The 21,694-nt window shown below is 37.0% G+C and overlaps 1 protein-coding gene across 1 annotated transcript in view; it reads right to left on the bottom strand.

The window, feature by feature from the left end:
• The window catches only part of LOC150086889 (dynein axonemal heavy chain 12-like), a 143,680-nt gene that overhangs the window by 80,854 nt on the left and 41,132 nt on the right, over window positions 1–21,694 (bottom strand). Inside the window, exon 5 of the mRNA XM_090372311.1 lies at window positions 5,719–5,773. Within this exon, the coding sequence (XP_090228437.1) occupies window positions 5,719–5,773 (55 nt within the window). The remainder of the gene's footprint in view (window positions 1–5,718; window positions 5,774–21,694) is intronic.

Below are 21,694 nucleotides of genomic sequence, written 5' to 3'. Positions count from 1 at the left end.
CACATCTCTGATATCCCAACAATATCCACATTTGACGTCTTGACCAGCACTTCAAATTCACATCCTTTCATCTGCAGATAAAAGAATATGAATGACTATCAGACTACACATAAAATCCCCTGGCCATCTTTCTGGCCATGAAGGGAAATTTTTCTTTGTATGTATATTCTTGTTAATAAAGATTTATTTATTTAAAAAAAAGGGGATATAAATTCAAATTGAGGGAGGATGGTTGCAGGATAGATGTGAGGAAGTTTGCCTTCAGCCAGTGGGTGGATGACTGTTGGAACAAACTTTTATCTGGTATTGTGAAGAAGAACTAGACATATTATTGGGGAGGGCGGGGGGGGGGGGGGGGGAACAAGTGATGTGGGAGGTTTTTTATTTAATTTTTTTTCATATGATGCTTTATAAGCTTGCTTCCATCTTATGCTTCTAATAATAACTGATAACACTACATATATATAGATATGTAGTGTCATAACTGCCATAAATGCCTAGTTTCAGCCTATATACATAGTAGACCATTTAAATAGCTATGAATGTCAGATTCTTTAACCATCTGTGAATATCAGACATAAACACACTGTGTTTACATTGATTTCATTTCCTTGCAGGAGAATAATGTTTCTAATGCATAATCCCATATATTTGTAAGGTTTAACAAACACTGATATGATAGATAATCTTCTGTGGGAATCTTCACTGCAACCTCTTTTCTTTTTTAAACTCAAATGCTCAAATGTGAAGTTCCTGAAATCATATATTGCCACCTGGATATTACAGCAGGCAGCAATTTATTTCAAATTCCTATAATGTTAGTAATTATGGCAGACCAGCCACAGATAAGATGGTTGTAGGTTTCAGCCCATGTGCTATAATGAAAGTTGCATGGCCCATTATGAACTTTGACAGCAGAAAATCCTGGTTGTTCTTATTTCAACTTGTATACAGTCACAATAAATATGTAAACTTTTTTGGCCTTAGCTACCTCAAAATAAAGAGAAATTTATTTATTTATTAATAACATTCCTAACTGAATAAAATTTTGCAAATTCTATTGGATGTTGACAGTGCAATTCGATTCCTTTCTAATTTGGATGACAACCAACTGACAGAAAATAATAACAAGATCTATTCTAGTTTAATCTTCTATTCTACTCTTGGTTATCAGATTACATTACGATTCTTTATTATTTCCATTATAATATACGAGGGTGGTTCAATAAAGAATCGCCCTCACATATCACAGAGTCGTGATATTTTGTGTGTAGCATCATAGATATCTCTGTACTAAAGGAGTAAAATTTCAGCCCCGTCTCTTAATTTGTTTTTGTCTTACAGAGCTGAACGTGTGACGAAGTAGCATCATGGACAAAGTTGAAGCCAGAGCTGTAATCCAGTATCTGTTCTTGAAGGGGAAATCTCCTAAAGAAATCCACAAGGAGATGACTGCTTGATATATAAGAATGAAGCCACATCCTATGGCATTGTGAAGCACTGGCATAGACAGTTTAGGTGTGGTCGGACATCGGTAAAATCTGAGCCCATTACAGATGCCCATTCCAGGTCGTCCCCATTCAGACATTGATGATAGCACGACCAGAAAAGTGGAGTCGTCAATCATGGAAGATTGCCAGATATCTGTGCGTGAATTGTCCCAGGAGGTGAAGATTAGTGTGGGCTCTGTTGAAATAGTCCTTCATGACCAACTCCATTTACGGAAATTGAGTGCAAGATGGATTCCCTGATTATTGACTGGTTTCCAGAAGGCTGATTGACAACAGAAATCACAATAGTTGTTAGCCCTGTGCCAAAAAAATGAAGAAGACTTTTCTCTCATCTAATCACTCAGGATGAAAGTTGGATACACCATTTCGACCCTGAAATTAAAAAGCAGTCCATGGAATGGCAACATCATGGTTCCCCATCCCCCCTAAGAAGACAAGGATCCAAGCATCAGCAGGAAAGGTCTTGCTGACAGTGTTCTGGGATGAGAAAGGCATAATAATGACTGATTACCTGCCGAAAGGTAGAACAATTACAGATGCCTATTATGCCATCTTACTCACAAAATTACGGGAGAAAATCAAAACATGAAGGCGTGGCATGCTGCCCAAAGGTGTGAGAATGCTTCAAGACAATGCCCCAATTCACACTTCTGAAATTGCAACAACACAAGCGGCCACTTGTGGATATGAAATACTGCCCCATCCAGCCTACTCACCCGATCTTGCACCATCGGACTTCTTCTTGTTTCCTTCCTTCAAATCATTTCTTCAGGGGACTCATTTTCCTGATGACGAGACACTCATTTCTGAAACAGAGTCATGGTTCAAAGACCAACCTCACCACTTCTACAAAAGTGGTATCCGTAGCCTCATCCAGCAATGAGAAAAATGGGTAAATCTGCACAGTGGATATGAAATACTGCCACTTGTGGATATGAAATACTGCCCCATCCAGTCTACTCACCCAATCATGCACCATCAGACTTCTTCTTGTTTCCTTCCCTCAAATCATTTCTTCGGGGGACCCACCCACTTCCCTGATGTGACACTCATTTCTGCAACAAAGTCATGGTTCAAAAACCAACCTCACCACTTCTACAAAAATGGTATCCGTAGCCTCATCCATCAATGAGAAAAATGTGTAAATCTGCACAGTGGCTATGTAGAGAAGGACTAAAACCTGTGACAAGAATCAACAGGCTAGCACCTCTGCAGCTAGGTCAGGGCGATTATTTCTTTATTGAACCACCCTCGTATCTAAACATAATCAAATTAATACTCAAATGTAAACACATTCCAGCTGTCTCTCGTCACACCATATCAGGACTGAGCAGAGAATTTGTTACTTCAAATAGACAAGAACAAAAAAATGTTTGAAAAGATACAGGTACCAACATGAATGGTTCCCATATTAGTTTTCCTCATTCGCAACAATGAAAGCTATCAAGATTAGCCCAACAGACAGCTAAAGCTATAGTACTATCGTGATCTACAAAAATATGATTTAAGAATTTCCCATATTATGAACAAGATCTTTTGACATCACTAATTTAATTTGCAAACTCAGAACTCAATCTGTAAACTTTTACTTAACTTCAGCAATTTGACAGTATTTACTCATATTGTATGTACATCTACAAAAGAGCAAAATTTTGCTTTGTAAAACAGTACCTTTAACATGATAATTTTGTTATTTTCTTGTTAATCAAAGCTAGCATGAATTCTTGTGAGATCAAGGGTCTGAAAATTCATATGGTCATAAATAATAATAATAATAATAATTTAAGTGCCTAGTCATGTAACATTTAACAATTATCATTTAATAATGTATACAATAATTTTACTGCCTACATAGCCAAGTGATCAGGAGTGTGAGTGTATTACCAAACGTTCTTTGAGTAGACCATGGTTCAAGCCCCTGACTGCTAAATACGGTCGATCTGCTAGCCCACACTGGACCAACGTGGCAGATTATGATCCATTCCATCGATTATTGAGGAAGCCTCCATCTTGCAGTGGATTGCCCATGACTGCAGATTTATTTATTTTATTTATAATAATTTTAGCATGGGTCCATTAGATGAGGATTCCTTTTATTGTACTGGCTTTCTGTAGCACAGAAAAATGGTTTTCCTGGATGATTTAACCAATTATCTTTTTTCTTTAATCAGCCTATTTATCTTGCAATACTGTACATCATTATTACAACCAGTAAATTTCAGAAAAATAAATAAATACAGAAAAATTTTAAAATTTGGAAACCTTAAAATAAGACATTACCTTAAGGTTGGTAGATTGAGGAGGAGGGAGAAGGCACAAAATGTTTTGGAGGAGCCTTCAATTTTTTTTAACTATTCCTTAAGTATTCCTCACTGAACCCCCACAATTGACAAAACTGTGAATGGTAATTACCTGACATATTTATGAAGGGAGGAATATGAAGACAATATAAAAACGTTTTGTATTTTCCAACTTTCCTTACATTCTAGACAAGCTGGAAAATACAAAAACAGTTTTTAATCAATAAAAATATGAAAAATTAGTAATGAAAATAATACCCATAAAAATTTATAAGTATTTAACTAGCAGTAATCAAAAAATACCACATAAGTAGCTGCTTGACATTTGTCAGTAGAAGAGCCATATTTAACCATATTTCTTTTACCTATACTTAATGGAGTAGACGTAAAAGAACTGTGTGATTTAAAGCTGCATATCTTTTTTTTTTTTTATTTCTTTATTGAACTTTATAATATAATACAATACAGCAGCATCAGGTATTTCAGCTTTAATAACATGCAAACCAAACTTGTATAGGTATAATACACAATAAAATGAAGAGAAATAAAAACAGCAGCCTGCTTCAACCCAGTAACTGCAACTGAAAGCCAAATATGCTGTTCCACAATTTTTTTTATTAATTCAAAAGTATAATTCCTATTCATTGTTAATGTTTATATGAAATCTGCTATGTGTTTGATCCCTTTATTTTATTTCCTTTGTATTGTATTATTTGCCCCTAGCCATGTGCTGTGATGGGCTTGCTATATTTGAAATAAATGAATATTTATTTATTTATTTAAACGTAATCAGTACCCTATGACCAAAACAGTCTATGCACCAAAACTTCCAAAAATGAGAAATGTAATTAGTTTGAGTATATCTGTTTATCAGCAATTTTTATAAAGTTAACAATAATCTAAGAAAAGAAATTTAAAATTTCTTTCAGTTAATAAATAAATCCTGCCTTGTACTACAAATTATATTTTAATAATTTGGTTTTAAAAAGACTTGATTTGGCTAAGATTTAGTACTCGGTGCACCCTCTATGCTCGCCGACGAGGCAATGGTCTTGGGGTGTTTATTCCCCCTCTTCCAGCTGTTTTAAAATAGGAAAACGAGTTGCCGATTTTAAAACGGCGGTCTTGGGGTGTTTATTCCCCCTATTCCAGCTGTTTTAAAATAGGAAAACGAGTTGCCGATTTTAACCATTGCCGCCATTTTGAAAGGTGCACCGAGTACTAAATCTTTACCCTTGATTTATTATAGAGTGCCTCAGAGGCAGTACATAAAGTAGATTTTTTCAAACCAAATTACTGAAAATTCAAAGGCCTAGAATTTATGAATGAATACAACTGCATTATAACTTTTAACAGCACAACATATTACTACATCCTCACATTTATAATTAACTCTCTCTCTCTCTCTCTCTCTCACTCACACACACACACACACACACACACACACACACACACACACACACACACACACACACACACACACACACCTAATGTCAACAAATTCAATAACAAATTTTGAACATTTATAGGTAGCACCAATGTGTCAATAATGGGCAACAAATAAATACAGCACTTCTTTACATTGTAATCATATCGATAAAATGTTTTACACACAAATGTATTTTAAGCACAACTGAACTGTGAATGAATCATTTTCATTCATAATTTTGTAGTGCTTAAAACAAAATTGCACAAAACATGTGTCTCTACTGGAACATTAAAAATCACAGTAAAAATTCACAGGGTTTGTTGTTGTTGTTGCGGCATTTTTTTTTTTTTTTTTTTTTTTTTTTATATATATACAGTATATATACAGGAGGAACACAGTATTAAAAGAGTTGCAATCTATTCAATACTCTCTACTTTAACCATTGCTACATCAACAACCTTCATAATTAAACACCAACCTGACAGTTTTTAATGCCACTTCATCATCTATTTCTCTTTTAAAAATGAATTGTACTGGAAATAAAAACAATATTAAAGTTAATTTCAATGAATTAATATCTACAAATTTATATATATATAGAGAGAATTTCAAAAATCAAGCAGCTGTGAATATAATCTTTATGATAGAATCAGACCACAAAAGCTGGAGAAATTTGGATTGGAGCACTTTCTATCAAGTGATTCAATGTTGCAAGTGCTTCAACACAAAACTGAGAGAATAACAGCAATCCCACTAAAGAAGATGGTCAAAGTATCAGAAAGTACACAAAATATTTCACATTCCCTCATAGATAAGTTAAAATCATGAAAGTGTAATGATACCACAGACCAACCTTGCCAAACCAGCACTGCTGATGGATTGGTATTAATGCCTCTTTCACCATGCTTTCACCTGTTGACCAAAATGCAGCAACATTCCATCGTTTTGTAGTCACATAGCAACAATGGAATACTGCTGAATTTAGGTCAAGTGAATTTGGAAGATATGAAATTTTACTTGCATAGATGGCCCCATATAATTATTACTTGATCTATTATTATTATTATTATTATTATAAAACCCTTTTCCCCTTTGCAGAGTTTTTTCTCACACCACGACAGGTGGTTGTAGTCACATAGCAACAATTTGTTGCTATGTGACTACAACCACATAGCAACATTTGTTGGTTGCATGGCCCATTATGAACTTTATTGCCTTCTTCTTCTCCGGTTCTATTGTTATTATTATTGTTATTAATTTTGTTATTATTATGTTAGTAGGAACTCTCTTACTATCCTACAAGTGTTCAGGATCGAGACTTTCTGGTGTTCCTTCTAAGTGTTCTCTGGGAGGTCTATTGCTGCTAGGTTCTTATGGAGGCTCTTTGGCACCATGCCTGTGGCTGACACAGTAATCGGGATGGCCATTACTTGTTCCATATGCCACATAACTTTAACTTCCTGTCTTAGATCTGAGTACTTCCTGATCTTTTCCTCACATGTTCTCTGGGAACCACTGTGTCAACCAGGTAGATAGCCATTTCGTTCTTGTCAATGAGGATTAGGTCTGGCCTGTTTTGTGGAATCGTCTTTCCCATTATTATAACAGGGTCACAGTAGAGACTGAGCAGAGGTCAGTGGTATGACTTGAGGCTTGTACTTGCAATACAGTAAACTTTCTCTGATCAGCTGGTATTTTTATACTAGCTTCTGATGTATTATCCTAGCCATCTGTGAGCATACTCTGTCTGGGTGATCTCCCTGCGTCCTGCAGTTATGTGCTGGATTTTTTTCTGGTGACAGGTGGCATCAACGACATGTCATCTCTTACTCAGGGGTCCTTGGCAATGTATTTCCTGTAGTTCTTGGTGTTCATTACCTGGTCTTGAATGGCAAACATGAATCCTTCAGCCTTGGGGAAGAGCCTTCCTGTCATGAGCCAAGCATTGGAAGCCATCTTATCTATATAGTTGTGTCTGTGAGTATACTCTGTCTGGGTGATCTCCCTAATTGTAGGGTCTACCATGGAATGCCTTCTTCACCCATCTTTCTGTCTTTGTTTCTTCTGTCTGTGTGAGTGTGGGCTCCTTGTTTAGATTGAGTGTTGTATGACTTTTTGTGTTTGCTGTGTTTTCCTGGAAGTAATCCTGCAGGTTCTTAATTGCCATCTTCTTCTCTTGTTCAATGAGGACAGTCAATCCCCACCCACCTTCTTTAAGGGCTACAGTCAGTCTCTCAATGGCTGACTTCAGCTGGTGTTGTTAGCTCTTGGTCATCATTATTTTGGTCAATCTCATAATCTCCTCCAGCTCGGTGTTGGTCCAATCTATGATCCAGAAGTGTACATTAGTACTAGGGCTTTATTTTTTTTGTTTAAATAATATTTATTTATCTTAATTTTCTGAATTATACCGAATAGATACAACAATACAATTTTCTTAAAAATTATTGATGTATACTGTATGATGTTGTTGTTGTTGTTATTTGGTTTTTAGGAGCATTAGCAACTAAGGCAATATTGCTCCGAGGATATGCGGTGGTTATTCCCTGACCTTTTCGCATCCTCCGTATTTGGTGGTCATGGGCTCGAACCCAGGTCTAATAAAGAAGCATGTGCTATGCACTGCAGCTCCTGCCCACCTGGCTACAGAGGCACCGTATACTGTATGAACTCAGAATTTATTTTAAGTAATGCAATACCAAGGCAATTTGTTTTGAAAGTAATGATATTCTGTATGAAAGATCTGCCACTACAGAGAATTTCTCTTCTTTTTTTTTTCATTCGTTACTAATGTTTGTCTTCGAACAGTAATGTTTTAAAGAAAATCTTTAAAATGTGTGTAAAGTGTGTTAGTTGTCTGACAGCACTAGGGGTTCCCCCATCTCCAAGTTGTATTCTTTATATGTGTGACACAGAACTCTGTGAAGGCCAGAGATTTAAAGATGTATGGGGAGTGGAATTTTATGCAGTGTTATGTTCTGTTGTTTCTCTGACCATTTAACCATTGGGCCTCCCATTAGGACCCACTGTTGCCCACACTATGCCACGACAAGGTAGGTAGGCACCCAGTAGATTATTTAAGTATACCCTGCCACCTGATTTCTGAGGATTTCAGTAGCAAGGCCTATATATATATATAAAAAGTACTTTTTTTTTTTGGTAGTTGTTGGCGCATCGGCTTCTGTGGCCATAATGCACCTCCCAAGGTTTTTGCAGAACTTTGATCCAAGCCGAGGCGGGATTCGAACACGCGACCTTTGAGTTGCCAGGCAGGTATTTTACCCACCCGGATAGCCCGGTCGGCATAAAAAGTACTAGGACTGTGTAAGTGTTTATGGCTGTGACCATGTTTCTGCCATTGAGTTTTGATTTTAGCAAGATTATCAGTCTCTGATGGTATTTCTCAGCCAGGCTGGTCTTGATTTCATTGTGTTCTAACTGGTGGGACCTGCATCATCCCAAGATATCTGGATGTCTCTCCCTGTCATAGCTTCAATCTTTTCACCAGTCTTCAGCTGGTAGTTTCGTGTGCAGTTTTGTCTGATGTCCTTGATCCATGGGTCTTACATTTGTCTACGCCAAACTACATACTGATGTCAATGGTGAACTCTTCGGTAATCTGGAATAGCTGTTGGAGTTTATTCTGAGTTTCAACACAGCATTTGATGTCAACTGTGTACATTAGGTGAGAGAGGGGTGTAGAGGTTCTTCTCCCGTCTTTTAGGGTATATCCATACTTGTTGTTATTGAGCAGGGTAGACAGTGGGTTGAGTGCTAGACAGAACCATAGTGGGCTCAGGGCACCTCCATGGAAGTCTGATGGGTATTGGTCTCGTTGTGAATAGTGGTCCTGCTTCTAGGAAGTGTCACGTTGACTTTGTAGATCTTCAGTGTCTCCATCAGCCAGCTATGGGGCATGGAGTAAAAGGTCATGTGATAGTCAATGTAGGCCATGTACAGTTTGCAGTGCTTCTTGTAAGCTTGCTCCATAACTGCAGTGCCAATGGTCAATTGCTCACTGGATCCAGCCTTTGCTCATCTGCTTACTCCCTTTTGCTGCTCAGCTATTATGTTTTGGCTCTCCAAGTGGTCTGATATTGTCTTATTATACAGCTGGTCAAGATCTTGTACATTGTTGGGAGGCAGGTGATTGGTCCATATTTTTCCATGTTTGTTGTGTCTTTGTCATTAGCCTTCAGGTAGGTGATTCCTTGAATCAGAGACTCAGATTATGTCAGGTGCCTTATTATCTGGGTCAGCTGCTCCACTATGTGCTTGTGTGTGTATGTGTACAGCTGAACTTCTTGTAAGAATACTTGTGGATGTTATCTATTCCTGGGATTTGTTAGTTGTGAGACCCTGATCGATTGTTGTACATCTTGACCATCACTGAAGTCTGCTCAAATCATCCTGCAGAAGTGCTGCTTGGTACTGACCATTAAACTCTGCCAATCTTTACATTATCAGCAAATCTTGGCATAATGCTTTCAATCCCTTTGTTGATGTCATTTATGAAAATGAGAAACAACGGTGATCCAAGAACCAATCCTTCTGTCCAAGAACCCACTCCTGACGATACACCAATCTGAAGAATATCCATTACCCACAGCCCTTTGCCTTCTGCCCTGAATCCATCCAGAAATCCATTTTAGAATCTTACCAGTAATCCCAACATGTTCAAGCTTATACAGTTAACTCTCATGAGGGACCGAGTCAAATGCTTTGGTAAAATCCAAAGAAATATGCCAAAATTGTTCCCTAAGTCCGGCCCATGAGTAACTGTGTCAAAATAGCGTATTTATTGTGTGTCCTTGAGAATGCCAATCTAGCTAAATGTCCCTGCATTGCACTCTTAATCACTGCCTCTAAGATTTTCTTCACTCTTTCAACAGCTTTTATGTAATAGTAACAGTAATAGAGGTAGGTGATGCAAGAAAGCAAGCGTATGAGCTTATATAGCATCAGCCAAAAAAAAAAAAAAAAAAATTCACACAACCATTCCCTCTAAACGTTTGTCCAGTTCCTCCTTGAATTTATTTAAGCTATCAACTTCCACGACAGATGGAAGTTTGTTCCAGCAATTAACCACCCACTGGATAAAGGCAAATTTCCGCACATCTATTCTACAGCTGTCTTTCCTCAATTTGAATTTATGCCCCCTTAGGTTCGTAATCTAAGCAAGTGGAAGAATCCCATCATAATTCAGCGTGCTCAACCCATTCAAGGCCTTATACACCTCAATCAGATCACCTCACAGGTGCCTAGTCTCCAGCCGCAGAAATTTGCAGAACTTAGGCCTCTCTTGGTAAGAGGGTCCCTTCGTTCCCCTCACTAATCTTGTTGCCCTTCTCTGTACATGCTCAAGCAAATCTACATCCTTCCTAAAATGAGGCCTCCAGACCTGTACACAGTACTCAAGGCATGGCCTGACCATTGCCTTATACAAAGAGATAATCACCTCCTTTTCCCTGCTAGCAAAATTCATGTATATCATTGACAAAACCCCATGACCTGCTCTGGCTGCCTTGCTCAGAAAACTTCATATCTGATTGCACCATTACTCCCAGGTCTTTTTCATTTTCTACCACCCTAAGTGTAGTACCACACAGTTGGTACATTCCTATATATTGGTGATACATAAAAGCGGGAGCCTTACTTGCCTTTATGCTCAAAAGTTATTATTATTATTATTATTATTATTATTATTATTAATGGCCATATGGTACAAGGAAGCCTGAGGCTTATGCTGCACCAGCCAAAAAAAAAAAAAAATTCCCAAGTTACCCCCCTGTGAGAGAGAGAGAGAGAGAGAGAGAGAGAGAGAGAGAGAGAGAGAGAGAGAGAGAGAGAGAAGTAGAAAGGAATCACCAAGAAAGAGAAGAATGATGATATCCAGCTCAGGACCCTGGGTTTGCCAAGCCCATACTCACCAGATGTGAGCCCCCGGGGTTTTTCTAATAAGCAATCATCTGTAATTATGACATCACTAATTTCACATAGCTCAGCCTCACTCGCACAGTCTCTTCTCAGAATGAAGGGTCTTTCATTAGTAAAGACCAATGCAAAGTATCTATTCAATTCATCGGCAACATCAGTTGGTTTATCTGACTTTCCCACACCCAGTGCACAAGGGTCCAATCTGATTAGCTTTTTTCTTTGTTGTATTCACATACATGTAAAATTCTTTGTCCCCATTCTTTGCTCTCTTTATTAATACTTTCTCATGGCCACATTATAGATCAACTTACAGGCTTCAGTACTTTTCATCACTCTGTAACTATCCCATGCTATCTTTTTCTGCTCTATTTGACTGGCCAGATCTGCAGTCATTCATATCAGCATCTTCCTCCTGCAATATTTTCCTAAAGGTATGTATGCATTCATGACTTCTGTGATTTTTTCTTTAAAAGTATACCATAATTAAAATGTATTTGGCATCCCTCAGCAATCCACCCAATTCACAGATGCCATACAGTGCCTTTAACTCTCAAAGTCCCCTCTTCTGAAGTTAAAACCCATGCCTTTACCTTTAACTACAGCAACATCTTTCTTTATCTTTCAACTAATGATTGCATGATCATTTCCTGACATTGGTTTCTGTACTTTAAGCCCTGTGATGTCATCTGATTCATTAGTAATGATGAGGTCAAGAATATTCTCACCCCTATTACTTTCTCTAACATGCTAGTACAAAGAAATATCATCTAGTTGATTTAAAAAAGTTTTTCTCCAATCTGAGTTTCCCTCTCACTTATTCCATCCAATCTGGGGCAGATTAAAATCACCCATAATAAGACATTCACACTTTCTTCCCCATTCCATCTGCACGTAAAGTCTCTCATCACATTCTTCACAATCTTCTGGTCTGCAGATTACTCCCACTCTCATTGTTGTTTTGCTTCTGGCTAACTTGCACCAGACAGATTCTATGCTGGCAAATATAACTTCAGACTCAGCAAAATTTCTTTTCATGCTGAGGCTACTTTTGATAAGAAGCATGACCCCTCTACTCCTTCTGTCTAGGCGCCTCCGTAGCCAGGTGGGAAGGAGCAGCAGTGCGTAGCACACGCTTCTTGATTAGACTGGGGTTCGAGCCCGTCACCACCAAATACGGAGGATGCGGAAAGGTCATGGAATGACCACCGCATATCCCGGAGCAATATGGCCTTAGTTGCTAATGCTCCTAAAAACCAAATAACAACAACAATAACAAATAACATCCTTCTGTCTTCCCTATCTTTCCTAAATACATTAAACATGCCATCCTGACATTTGTAGATACAGTTGAGACTAAGTAATCTTCTATAATTTACTGCCCTGACACACCCCTTGAAGTTATTTATGTTTGTATCCAAGCTCTATCTTCCATCTCAATTGAAACATAACTACTCTCAGAACATCTTATCAACATCAGCTATTGTGGCAACAAACAAAAATTCAAGAAGTGAGTGCAAGCATTAATTTGATCCATATAATCAGATAAACACGGATCTAAATTACCCTTTTCCCCCTAACTAGCAGTCTCCCTGAACCCTTAGAATATCCTCAATGATATTGGCATACATTCTTGCACCACCTTTGTTCAAATGAATACCATCTCTATAAAATAGATGCTTTCTACCTAGAAATGTGGGTCCCACTATTAAAAATCCCCCACTAAGAGCCTTGCAATTTCCCTCGTCTCAAGTTAAGCAAGAAGGCTTTCGACATATAATCCCTCCTATAATGTCTGAGCAGACCTGCAGACACACAAATTCTGACCTCATTCATGAAATTTTTTCAGCAATGATAATAAAAAATGAAAAAGACCTGGGGGTAATTGCGCAGTCAGATAAGAAGTTCTTTGAGCAATGCAGACAGGCTGCCAGGATAGCCAACGATATACAGGAAGTTTACTAGTAGTGATAAGGAGGTAATTATCCCAATGTATAAGGCAATGGTCAGGCAACGTCTTCAGTACTACATACAGGTCTGGAGGCCTAATTTTAGGAAGGATGTAGAGTTGCTTGAATGAGTACAGAGATGGGAAACGAGATTATGAGGGGAATAAAGGGGTGCTCTTACCAAGAAAGGCTTCAATTCTGCAAATTGCAGCGTCTGGAATCTAGGCACCTGGTCTGATTGATGTGTTTAAGTCTTTGAATGGATTGAACAAGTTCAATGCTGACGAGATTCTTCCTGTTGCTCAGAACACACACACGATGGACACAAATTCAAATTGAGGAAGCACAGTTGCAGAATAGAGGTGTGGAAGTTTGCCTTTATCCAGTGGGTGGTTGATTGCTGGAACAAACTTCCATCTGTTGTTGTCGAAGTTGATAACTTAAATAAATTCAAGGAAAAACTAGATAAACTATTGGAGGGAATGAATAGGTGAAATGAGAAGTGTGTATTTTATTTTATTGGCTGATGCTGTATAAGCTTGCTTTCTTGCATCACTTGTCAATGCTAATGCTAATGAATGATAATCCAAGTAACCACAGGGCAACTTCTTTACACTTTGCTCACTGTTCATCTGATAGCAAATGTGTGAGCCATCAGGCTGCGACCTTCTGTAAAAAACCATAGGCTGCTGACTCAGTTAAAATTCAGTGAACAGATAATTTTAGTATTCCAGATTCATAAGCTATTTCTTCATATCTTCCTCCAAAATAGCAGTAATAATGACTGCCACTGTGTTGTCCACAATGTCCTCAGTCTACCTGAGTATTGCTTGTCTGCAACACTGGTTTAACCTTAATGAAACCTTTGAGACCAATTTGAAATCGTGCTGCAATCTATTATTGACTCACTGCACACAATTCCTACAATTATTGATAAATCTGTATCAGCATTCAACCGCATAAGTTTCAAATTTCATAAAAGATCTTTGATCTTAAACTGTAATCTGACCTGAAGCAAAATCACCATCTATTTTAAAAGCCTCTACCTAAACATTCATTGCAGGAACTCATTCAAGCACAATAATGTTGAGGTTAAACTTCAAATTATTATCCTGATAAATGTCAGTCATGCAGGCATATGGAATGAAGAGCACATATGCAGTGGGCATTAATTTTAGGATAACCCTGATACATTAATTTTGCCAGTAGGGACAAAAAGATGATTAACCATTGTCTTATACAACAGGATAAGATAATGGTTATTCACTGATGAATTCTACAAGAAAGTCTAGGTGAAGTCTCTAAGTTGTGGTGTGTCACAAAATTATCGATCTAAAAAAATATAAAATGAAGTTAGTAAATAATATAAAATAGTTTGGAGAGAGTGTACATGGACAAAATCCCATCAACAGCTAGTACTTTAATGAAATTTTTATTTTCATTGTAGTAACACTGAATGGAACAAACAAATCTACAGTGACAGCTGACTTCTACTCACAGTTAAGTCTAGTTTATTGGTTCTGACTCCTGCATTGCCGTTCTACTATTTGAATAACTGCACTTTCCAGTGTAGCTGTTGTTCAATTCAGTATTATGTTATTGTTGGAGATATTTAAACATGAAAATAAAAGTTAAAAATAAACTACTTAAAAGTAAACTATGGTGCACAAAATTAGCTTTTCTGTCTGATATATCTGAACTCCTAAACAAAACAAATTCCAATATGCAAGGAAACAGTGAGAGCATTTTGATTACAACAGACAAAATTTCAACACTGAGAGTCAAATTAAAAATTTGGTGAAGGAAAGTCAAAGAGGACAATTATGAAATTGTCCTCTTTGACTTTCCTTCAATTATGAAGGAAACAATTACCAAAAACTTCTGATTGTTATTTGAAGAAAGATATAAAAGATTTGATTTGTTAATACCTGACATTACTGAGAGATAAGCTTGAAGGGTACTTTCCAGATCTGAAAACGCAAATGCATATGATCGGATAAGAAATCCTTTCGTTTCGTCAGATGTTAGTGGGCTTTCCCTAGCAGATGAGGCGCCTCTGTAGCCAGGTAGGCAGGAGCAGCAGTGCGTAGCACACACTTCTTGATTAGACCGGGGTTCGAGCCCGTGACTACCAAATACGGAGGATGCGGAAAGGTCAGGGAATGACCACTGCATATCCCCGGAGCAATATGGCCATAGTTGCTAATGCTCCTAAAAACCAAATAACAAACAAGTAACAAACTGGAAGAAGAAGAAGAATTTGCAGAGCTAAAAAATAACCAGAGCTTGATGTTAAAATACCAAGAAAATGATCTGGACAGCTTCTAGATTTCACTGTAAGATTTTCTTAATTTGGCTAAATGAGCTCTTGTGGTTTTGTTGCAGTTTTCAACAACTTATTCTTGTGAAGCTGGATTTTCTGTGATGACCAATATAAAAATAGTGAAACATATGAAACATGAAAGTTTAAAAATGTTAAATGAGAAAATGAGAGTGAACTTAATCCATATTTGTCCTAACTCAAAAGAAATTTGTAAGACTCATGTGAGCCACTAAACTTGAAAAAATCTTTTTATTAAAAATTTGTTTGTAAATGTGTTTTAAAATAAATTTTAAATAAATTTTGGGAAAGCTATGCTTTAAAGTTTTAAATGGATTAAGTAAACTAAATGCTGATGACATCCTTATCTTTACTGTTTCGTGGATGACAGAAGGTGCATAAATAAATTTAAGATGAGAAAGGATAATTGATTGTTGGTAAAAAATCTCCATATGGTATGGAAGTGAGTAGTTTGGATAAATTTAAAGAAAGAGTAGACAAATTATTAGAGGGAACGGAAAGATGGTGTGGGTAGTTTTATTTTTTTGCTGATGCTGTTTGCTGATGTCCATGCAAATGATGATTTGCCACTACAAATATTAGGGTCTTGTTTCAATACTGTTTACAATAACAATATGAAAGTTATTTGATATCACTTTAACATCAATAATCATCTGAAGCCACCAGTCATGATATGCTTACAAATGAAATAAAAAGGCTGGACATAAAAAAGTGCATTGGTCTAAGTTATGATTTTGTTTCAATGTGTCTCAGCAACAGAAAGTAATTTAAGTAATAAAAAAAGGATTCTTTTATCTTTGCAAGAGAAAATTATTATTTCGAGTGAAAAAAAAAACTGAGAAGGATACAATGTATCATTAGCTAAAGAATATGGATGCAACAAACCATCAATTCACACAATTAAAAAATGTGAAAACAAAATTAAAACTAGCATTAAATCATAAAACCGACCCTGAGAGTGCAAAATTAACTTTTGACATTTGACGTGACACAAATATCAAGAAAATGGAACAGTTACTGAAAGTTTGATAAATGTGCCTCTTAGTTGCAATATTATTAGATCTAAAGGCACTATGCATTTATAAACAGCATATCTCAAATTTATCACCTCTCCCTGTTTATGGGCATTAAAATAAAAAAAAGCATGGGTGTGGTTTCTTATTTCATGACTGGCTAGAACAGTATTTTGGGCCTGAAGTTAGGGGTACCTTAAAAATAAGAATATTTTATTCAAGGTGCTTCTTCCCTTGAACAATGCAACAAATCACCTCATTTTCAATATTTAACTGCCATTCATTTGGATGGCATTTAAATATTGAAAGTGGGGGGACTTGCATTCTTTCAACAAAATATAATTGGGATGATATTACATTCTTTTCATTTATTGATATTTATTGAATTTATTAAATATTACTGACATGATATTTATTGAAATGTCATGTACAAACCAATTGCTTATGTGGCACCCTCATAGGGTGCCACGTAAGCAATTGGTTTGTGGATTGTCTGCATGGATTTTCAATGTCTGTAAACTAATAGCTGTTTTTGACTCAGTTCTTTACACTGATTTCAGAAATATTATTTGTTTTTTTCTATCATGTATTGTTTTTTTACAAATAAGTTAAGTTCACGTCATGAGTTGTATTATTGAATGTATTAAGTTGGGAGTAAATGCTGGAAATTTGTAAACTGAATCTTCACATATTGGCAACACTGCCTTCAGTCATTTGTTTCTTGACCTTGAAAGCTTCATGTAGTAGTGTTTATCAGTGTGAGCTCTGTTTATTTTTGAGGTTATCATGTAAAACTTGAGCTGAAAAGTGAGACAAATGTCTTCACACAAGCATTTGAACATTCTGAAGCTATTAAGTTATTTAGTCCTCAAGCACAGACAAAATATTACATAATTTGAAAAAAAAATATGTATTGTGCTTATTTTGGAGTGAAACTCAGTGACCAAGATAAACAATGGAGGCTCCTTATGAAGTTTGCCGAACCTGTGTCAAAGCACTGAGATTGGGAAAAATGGTAAAAAGAAGGTTATACAATTTGCAATTCCCATGACAGGAGCCTACAAACCATGTTATGACTGTTACTGTCTGCTCACTTAATGTAGGAGGATACAATACAAAGAGTCAGAAAGGCATTGTGTACCCTAATATTCCATCTGCTATTAGACAAGCCCCCTAAGATGATAATCTGCCAATTCCATGCTTTCCACTTATATTGGAGAATGTAACAACAGAGAGTGCTGAAAGTGAAGCTTCTGAAGATGAAACTGAAATCTACATGCCTGGAGACATCCAGTCCAGCTCTCAAATGTTTTTGCAACATGAACTCAATGATCTGGTAAAGAGATTTAAATTTACCAAAGGAATCTGCAGAACTCCTTGATTCTAGACTTAAGTCAAAAAATCTTCTAGTATATGGGATGTTTTTCTCATGGTGCAGACACAGAGAGTGAGAACCAGTCCCCTACTTTTCTGAGGATGATTCTATGGTTTTTTGCAGTAATATAAATGACTTAATGAACTATTTAAGAATCGGTTACAATCCTGCACAGTGGGACTTTTTTTTGACTCATCAAAGAGGAGTCTCAAAGGTGTGTTGCTCCACAATGGAAATAAATATGGGTCAATCCCAGTAACTCACTCTATGCATTTGAAAGAACCTTATGAAGACTTGAAGAATTTGTTGACAAATATTAAGTATGAAGAACATGGCTGGTCAGTCTGTACTGACTTTAAAGTAATAGGCATGTTACTTGGACAGGAATCTGGCTACACTTTGCTTTTCATGTGAATGGGACAGCCGTGCAAGGACTAAGCACTGGGACATCAAGGTCTGGCCAAAGAGATGCTGCCTGGATCAAAGAACATAGTTCATGAACCACTGGTAGACCCTCAAAACTGTCCTCCTTCCACCCTTGCACATCAAACTTGGTCTGATGAAATAGTTTGTGAAAAATTTACCTCAGAAAAGTCCTTTGTACTAAATTCCCATCAGTCACCCAAGAGAAGCTAAAACAAGTAATTCACAAACTGACGAGGGACCGAGATTTTGAGGGAACTATGAATAAAAGAGAAAAAAATGGCATGGATTAGCTTCCGGTCTGTTGTTGAGAACTTCTTAGGGAACAATAAGGATCCAGACTACAAGAATATAGTTGAAAATACGTTGGCAAACTTCAAGAAGCTGAGCTGAAGCATGAGTGTCAAGGTACATTTTTTACACTCCCACATCAACTACTTCCCAGAAAATCTAGGCAGCATTAGTGAAGAAGAGTGTGAGGGGTTTCACCGGGACATTAAAGACATGGAGATGAGGTACTAGGGAGGTGAAATGTCAACATGATGGTTAACTATTGCCAGATGCTGAAGAGGGACTGTAAAGTAGAAGAATCAGCAAGAAAATCAAAAAACAAAAATTTGATCCATCATAGATCAGTTTTTAAAATGAGAGGTAAGTGTTTAGTGGACTTTTTACCACAATGACCATTTTAATAATGTTTTCAAAATGTATTTAAATATAATAGTCTGGTAAATGTAGCACTTTTTTTTATAGTTAGTGCACAAACTCTCAAAATTAATAAAAATTAATGAAAAATCAAATTTTCTTCCATGATTTTTGAACATGATGGAAACAAAGGAAGTCATTTTTGATTCAGCATTAGAAAATGATTCAGAAACACCCTTTTCTGAGAAAACATCAGTGAATTTTTTTCTAAATGCAGAGTGGTGTTGTTGTTCTTCAGATCCCAGCATCTTGCATTCACAATCATACTACAATCTCTTCAAAAGCTTAGAAGCACATTTATAACTATGTCTGACACATGGTGCTTGGGTAGAATATGACCAACTCTCAATGGTGGGATGTCTGGATACTAATGGTAGGGAAGTGTAATTTCATTGAGCTCAGTAAGAGAGGTACAACTGTAATCAACAAAATTGCCAGGGGGAGGCCTTGGAAGCAAATATCTCTGATATGGGAGGCTTATCAGCTCTACTAGCAGTATATCTTTGTTATTAAGTTTCTTCATGACCACTATGGGATTTGACATAATAGAGGGAAAAATCTAGTTGCAATGGATGAAAAATCAGTTTATAAAATAAGGTGGGGGAAATCACAGGAGAACTAACAAAGTATGTGCATCAGGTGGGCAAGGAGTGCCCCATGGTATCTTACAATCACAAATGTGCACAGGGAATGCACCAGGGTAATTGCACTCATAACTGTCTGTCTGTCACACTGTGCTTAGATAGATGTGACCAACTATCAACAGAGGTGAGTCTGGATATTAATGGTAGGGCAGTGTATATCCCTTAGGAATTTCATCTAAATTGAATGCAGCTTCTAAAATTATTTTCTAAAAGATTTGCATTCAGCATGCACATCCCTTCAGAATTTCTGCTGCTTCCACTAAATTTTTGAACATGATGGAAAAAAGTCTTTACTTTTAATCTATATGAGAAATATCAAAGGAAATTAAATATTTACTATAACAAAATTTTATGGTCTGCCTGCTAGTGGAAGTTTTTTAGGACAAATGAATCTTAATAATGCCTCCTAGTGGCATTCCTAACAAGTTGTGTGGAAAGTACTCATCTAGTGATAAGTGCTTTCCACACTACTAATGGACTGTTACTAATAAGTGTCCTCCACCAATCCCTCAACTACCTCTGACTTCTGTCCTTTCTGAAGAAAAGGGTACTCACCATATTCAAATTCTGCATCCTACATATATCAAAATGGTGCTATGTTCCCAATATACCTTTAATTTCTGCATTTGATGACTTAACAATTATGTCAAATTCATCAAATTTATTATTAAATTGAAAATTTTAATTTATTAAATGTGAAAACGAATTTTTTTTATTACACTCCTATTATCATTGTACAAGTAAGCATATCCCAACACAGCCATAAATATGCTTGTCCCAAGAGAACATACAACATAATCCACCAACAACAGCTTCTGCTGCATATCCCAACAGAAGCAGTGCAAGGATCAATTTCACATCTGCTTCAAGCTGCAATTAAACTATTAGTGGTTGCAAGATATTGTTGCAACCACTTCTATTTAAGTGTACCCATTCCTGCAAAAAAACAGTCCCTCCTGTTAATAAGCACAGACCATGCTGAAAAAAAATTCTATCCCATTGAGCCTTGCATAAACTCTCCAAACTCAATTGACTGACAATGTTCTGATGGAGGATTGAGAGACATGACATTATTGGCTTTACAATTATTGATATTTATGCTTGATGGATCCCCAGATGGACTCCCCTTGATGGATCCCCATTAAGTCCTTCAAGGGCATCTACCCTGTCCATCAAGCTCTCTAATATAAATTATCAGGTATAAGTTATAATAATAATAATAATAATGGGTGTGCTAAGAGGAAGTCTTGTCTGACCAATCTGACTGGATACCACAATGTGGTCACAAAGGAACTGGATGCAAAAACTAATTTTGATATCATATACTTGGATTTCAGGAAAGCTTTTGATACTGTTGCACATGGAAGACTACTGTACAAGTTGGAGCAGCATGGCATTAAGGGTAAGTTGCTGCAATGGATAAAGGGATGGTTGAGTAGGAGATCACAGAGAGTGATAATAAATGGACACTGCTCTACATGGACTAATGTTTCTAGTGGAGTCCTCCAAGGTTTGGCACTGGACCCATTGTTGTTTTGTGTATTTATCAATGGTATTGGTGAAGGTATATCAGGCTTAATGTCCAAGTTTGCAGATGATACTAAGGTTGGCAGGATTGTTAATTACAGTAAAGGCAGTATGCTACTGCACCAGGATCTAGAAAAGGGTCAGATGGGCTGAGAAGTGGCAACTAAAATTTGACACTGACAAATGAAAAATACTACATATGGGTAGCAGTAACCCAAGAGTATTGTACCAACTGTGTGCTACTACACTCAGGGAATAGACAATGAAAAAAACCCGGGGGTAATTGTGCAGTTAGATATGAAGTTCTCTGAGCAGTGCAGATCGGCTGCCAGAGCAGATCATGGAGTTTTGTCAATGATATATAGGAAATTTGCTTGCAGAGATAAGGAGGTGATTATCCCTTTGTATAAGGCAATGGTTAGGCCACACTTTGAGTACTGTGTACAGGTCTGGAGGCCTCATTTTAGGAAGGAAGGATGTAGAGTTGCTAGAATGAGTAAAGAGAAGGGCAACAAGATTGGTGAGAGGAACAAAGGGATGCTC

This window comes from Mastigoproctus giganteus, chromosome 4, assembly GCF_048544385.1.
Source record: "Mastigoproctus giganteus isolate SK-2022 chromosome 4, ASM4854438v1, whole genome shotgun sequence".
Taxonomy (NCBI): domain Eukaryota; kingdom Metazoa; phylum Arthropoda; class Arachnida; order Uropygi; family Thelyphonidae; genus Mastigoproctus; species Mastigoproctus giganteus.
The sequence above is the reverse complement of the archived record's forward strand: the minus strand, read 5'-3'. Positions and strand labels throughout refer to the sequence as shown.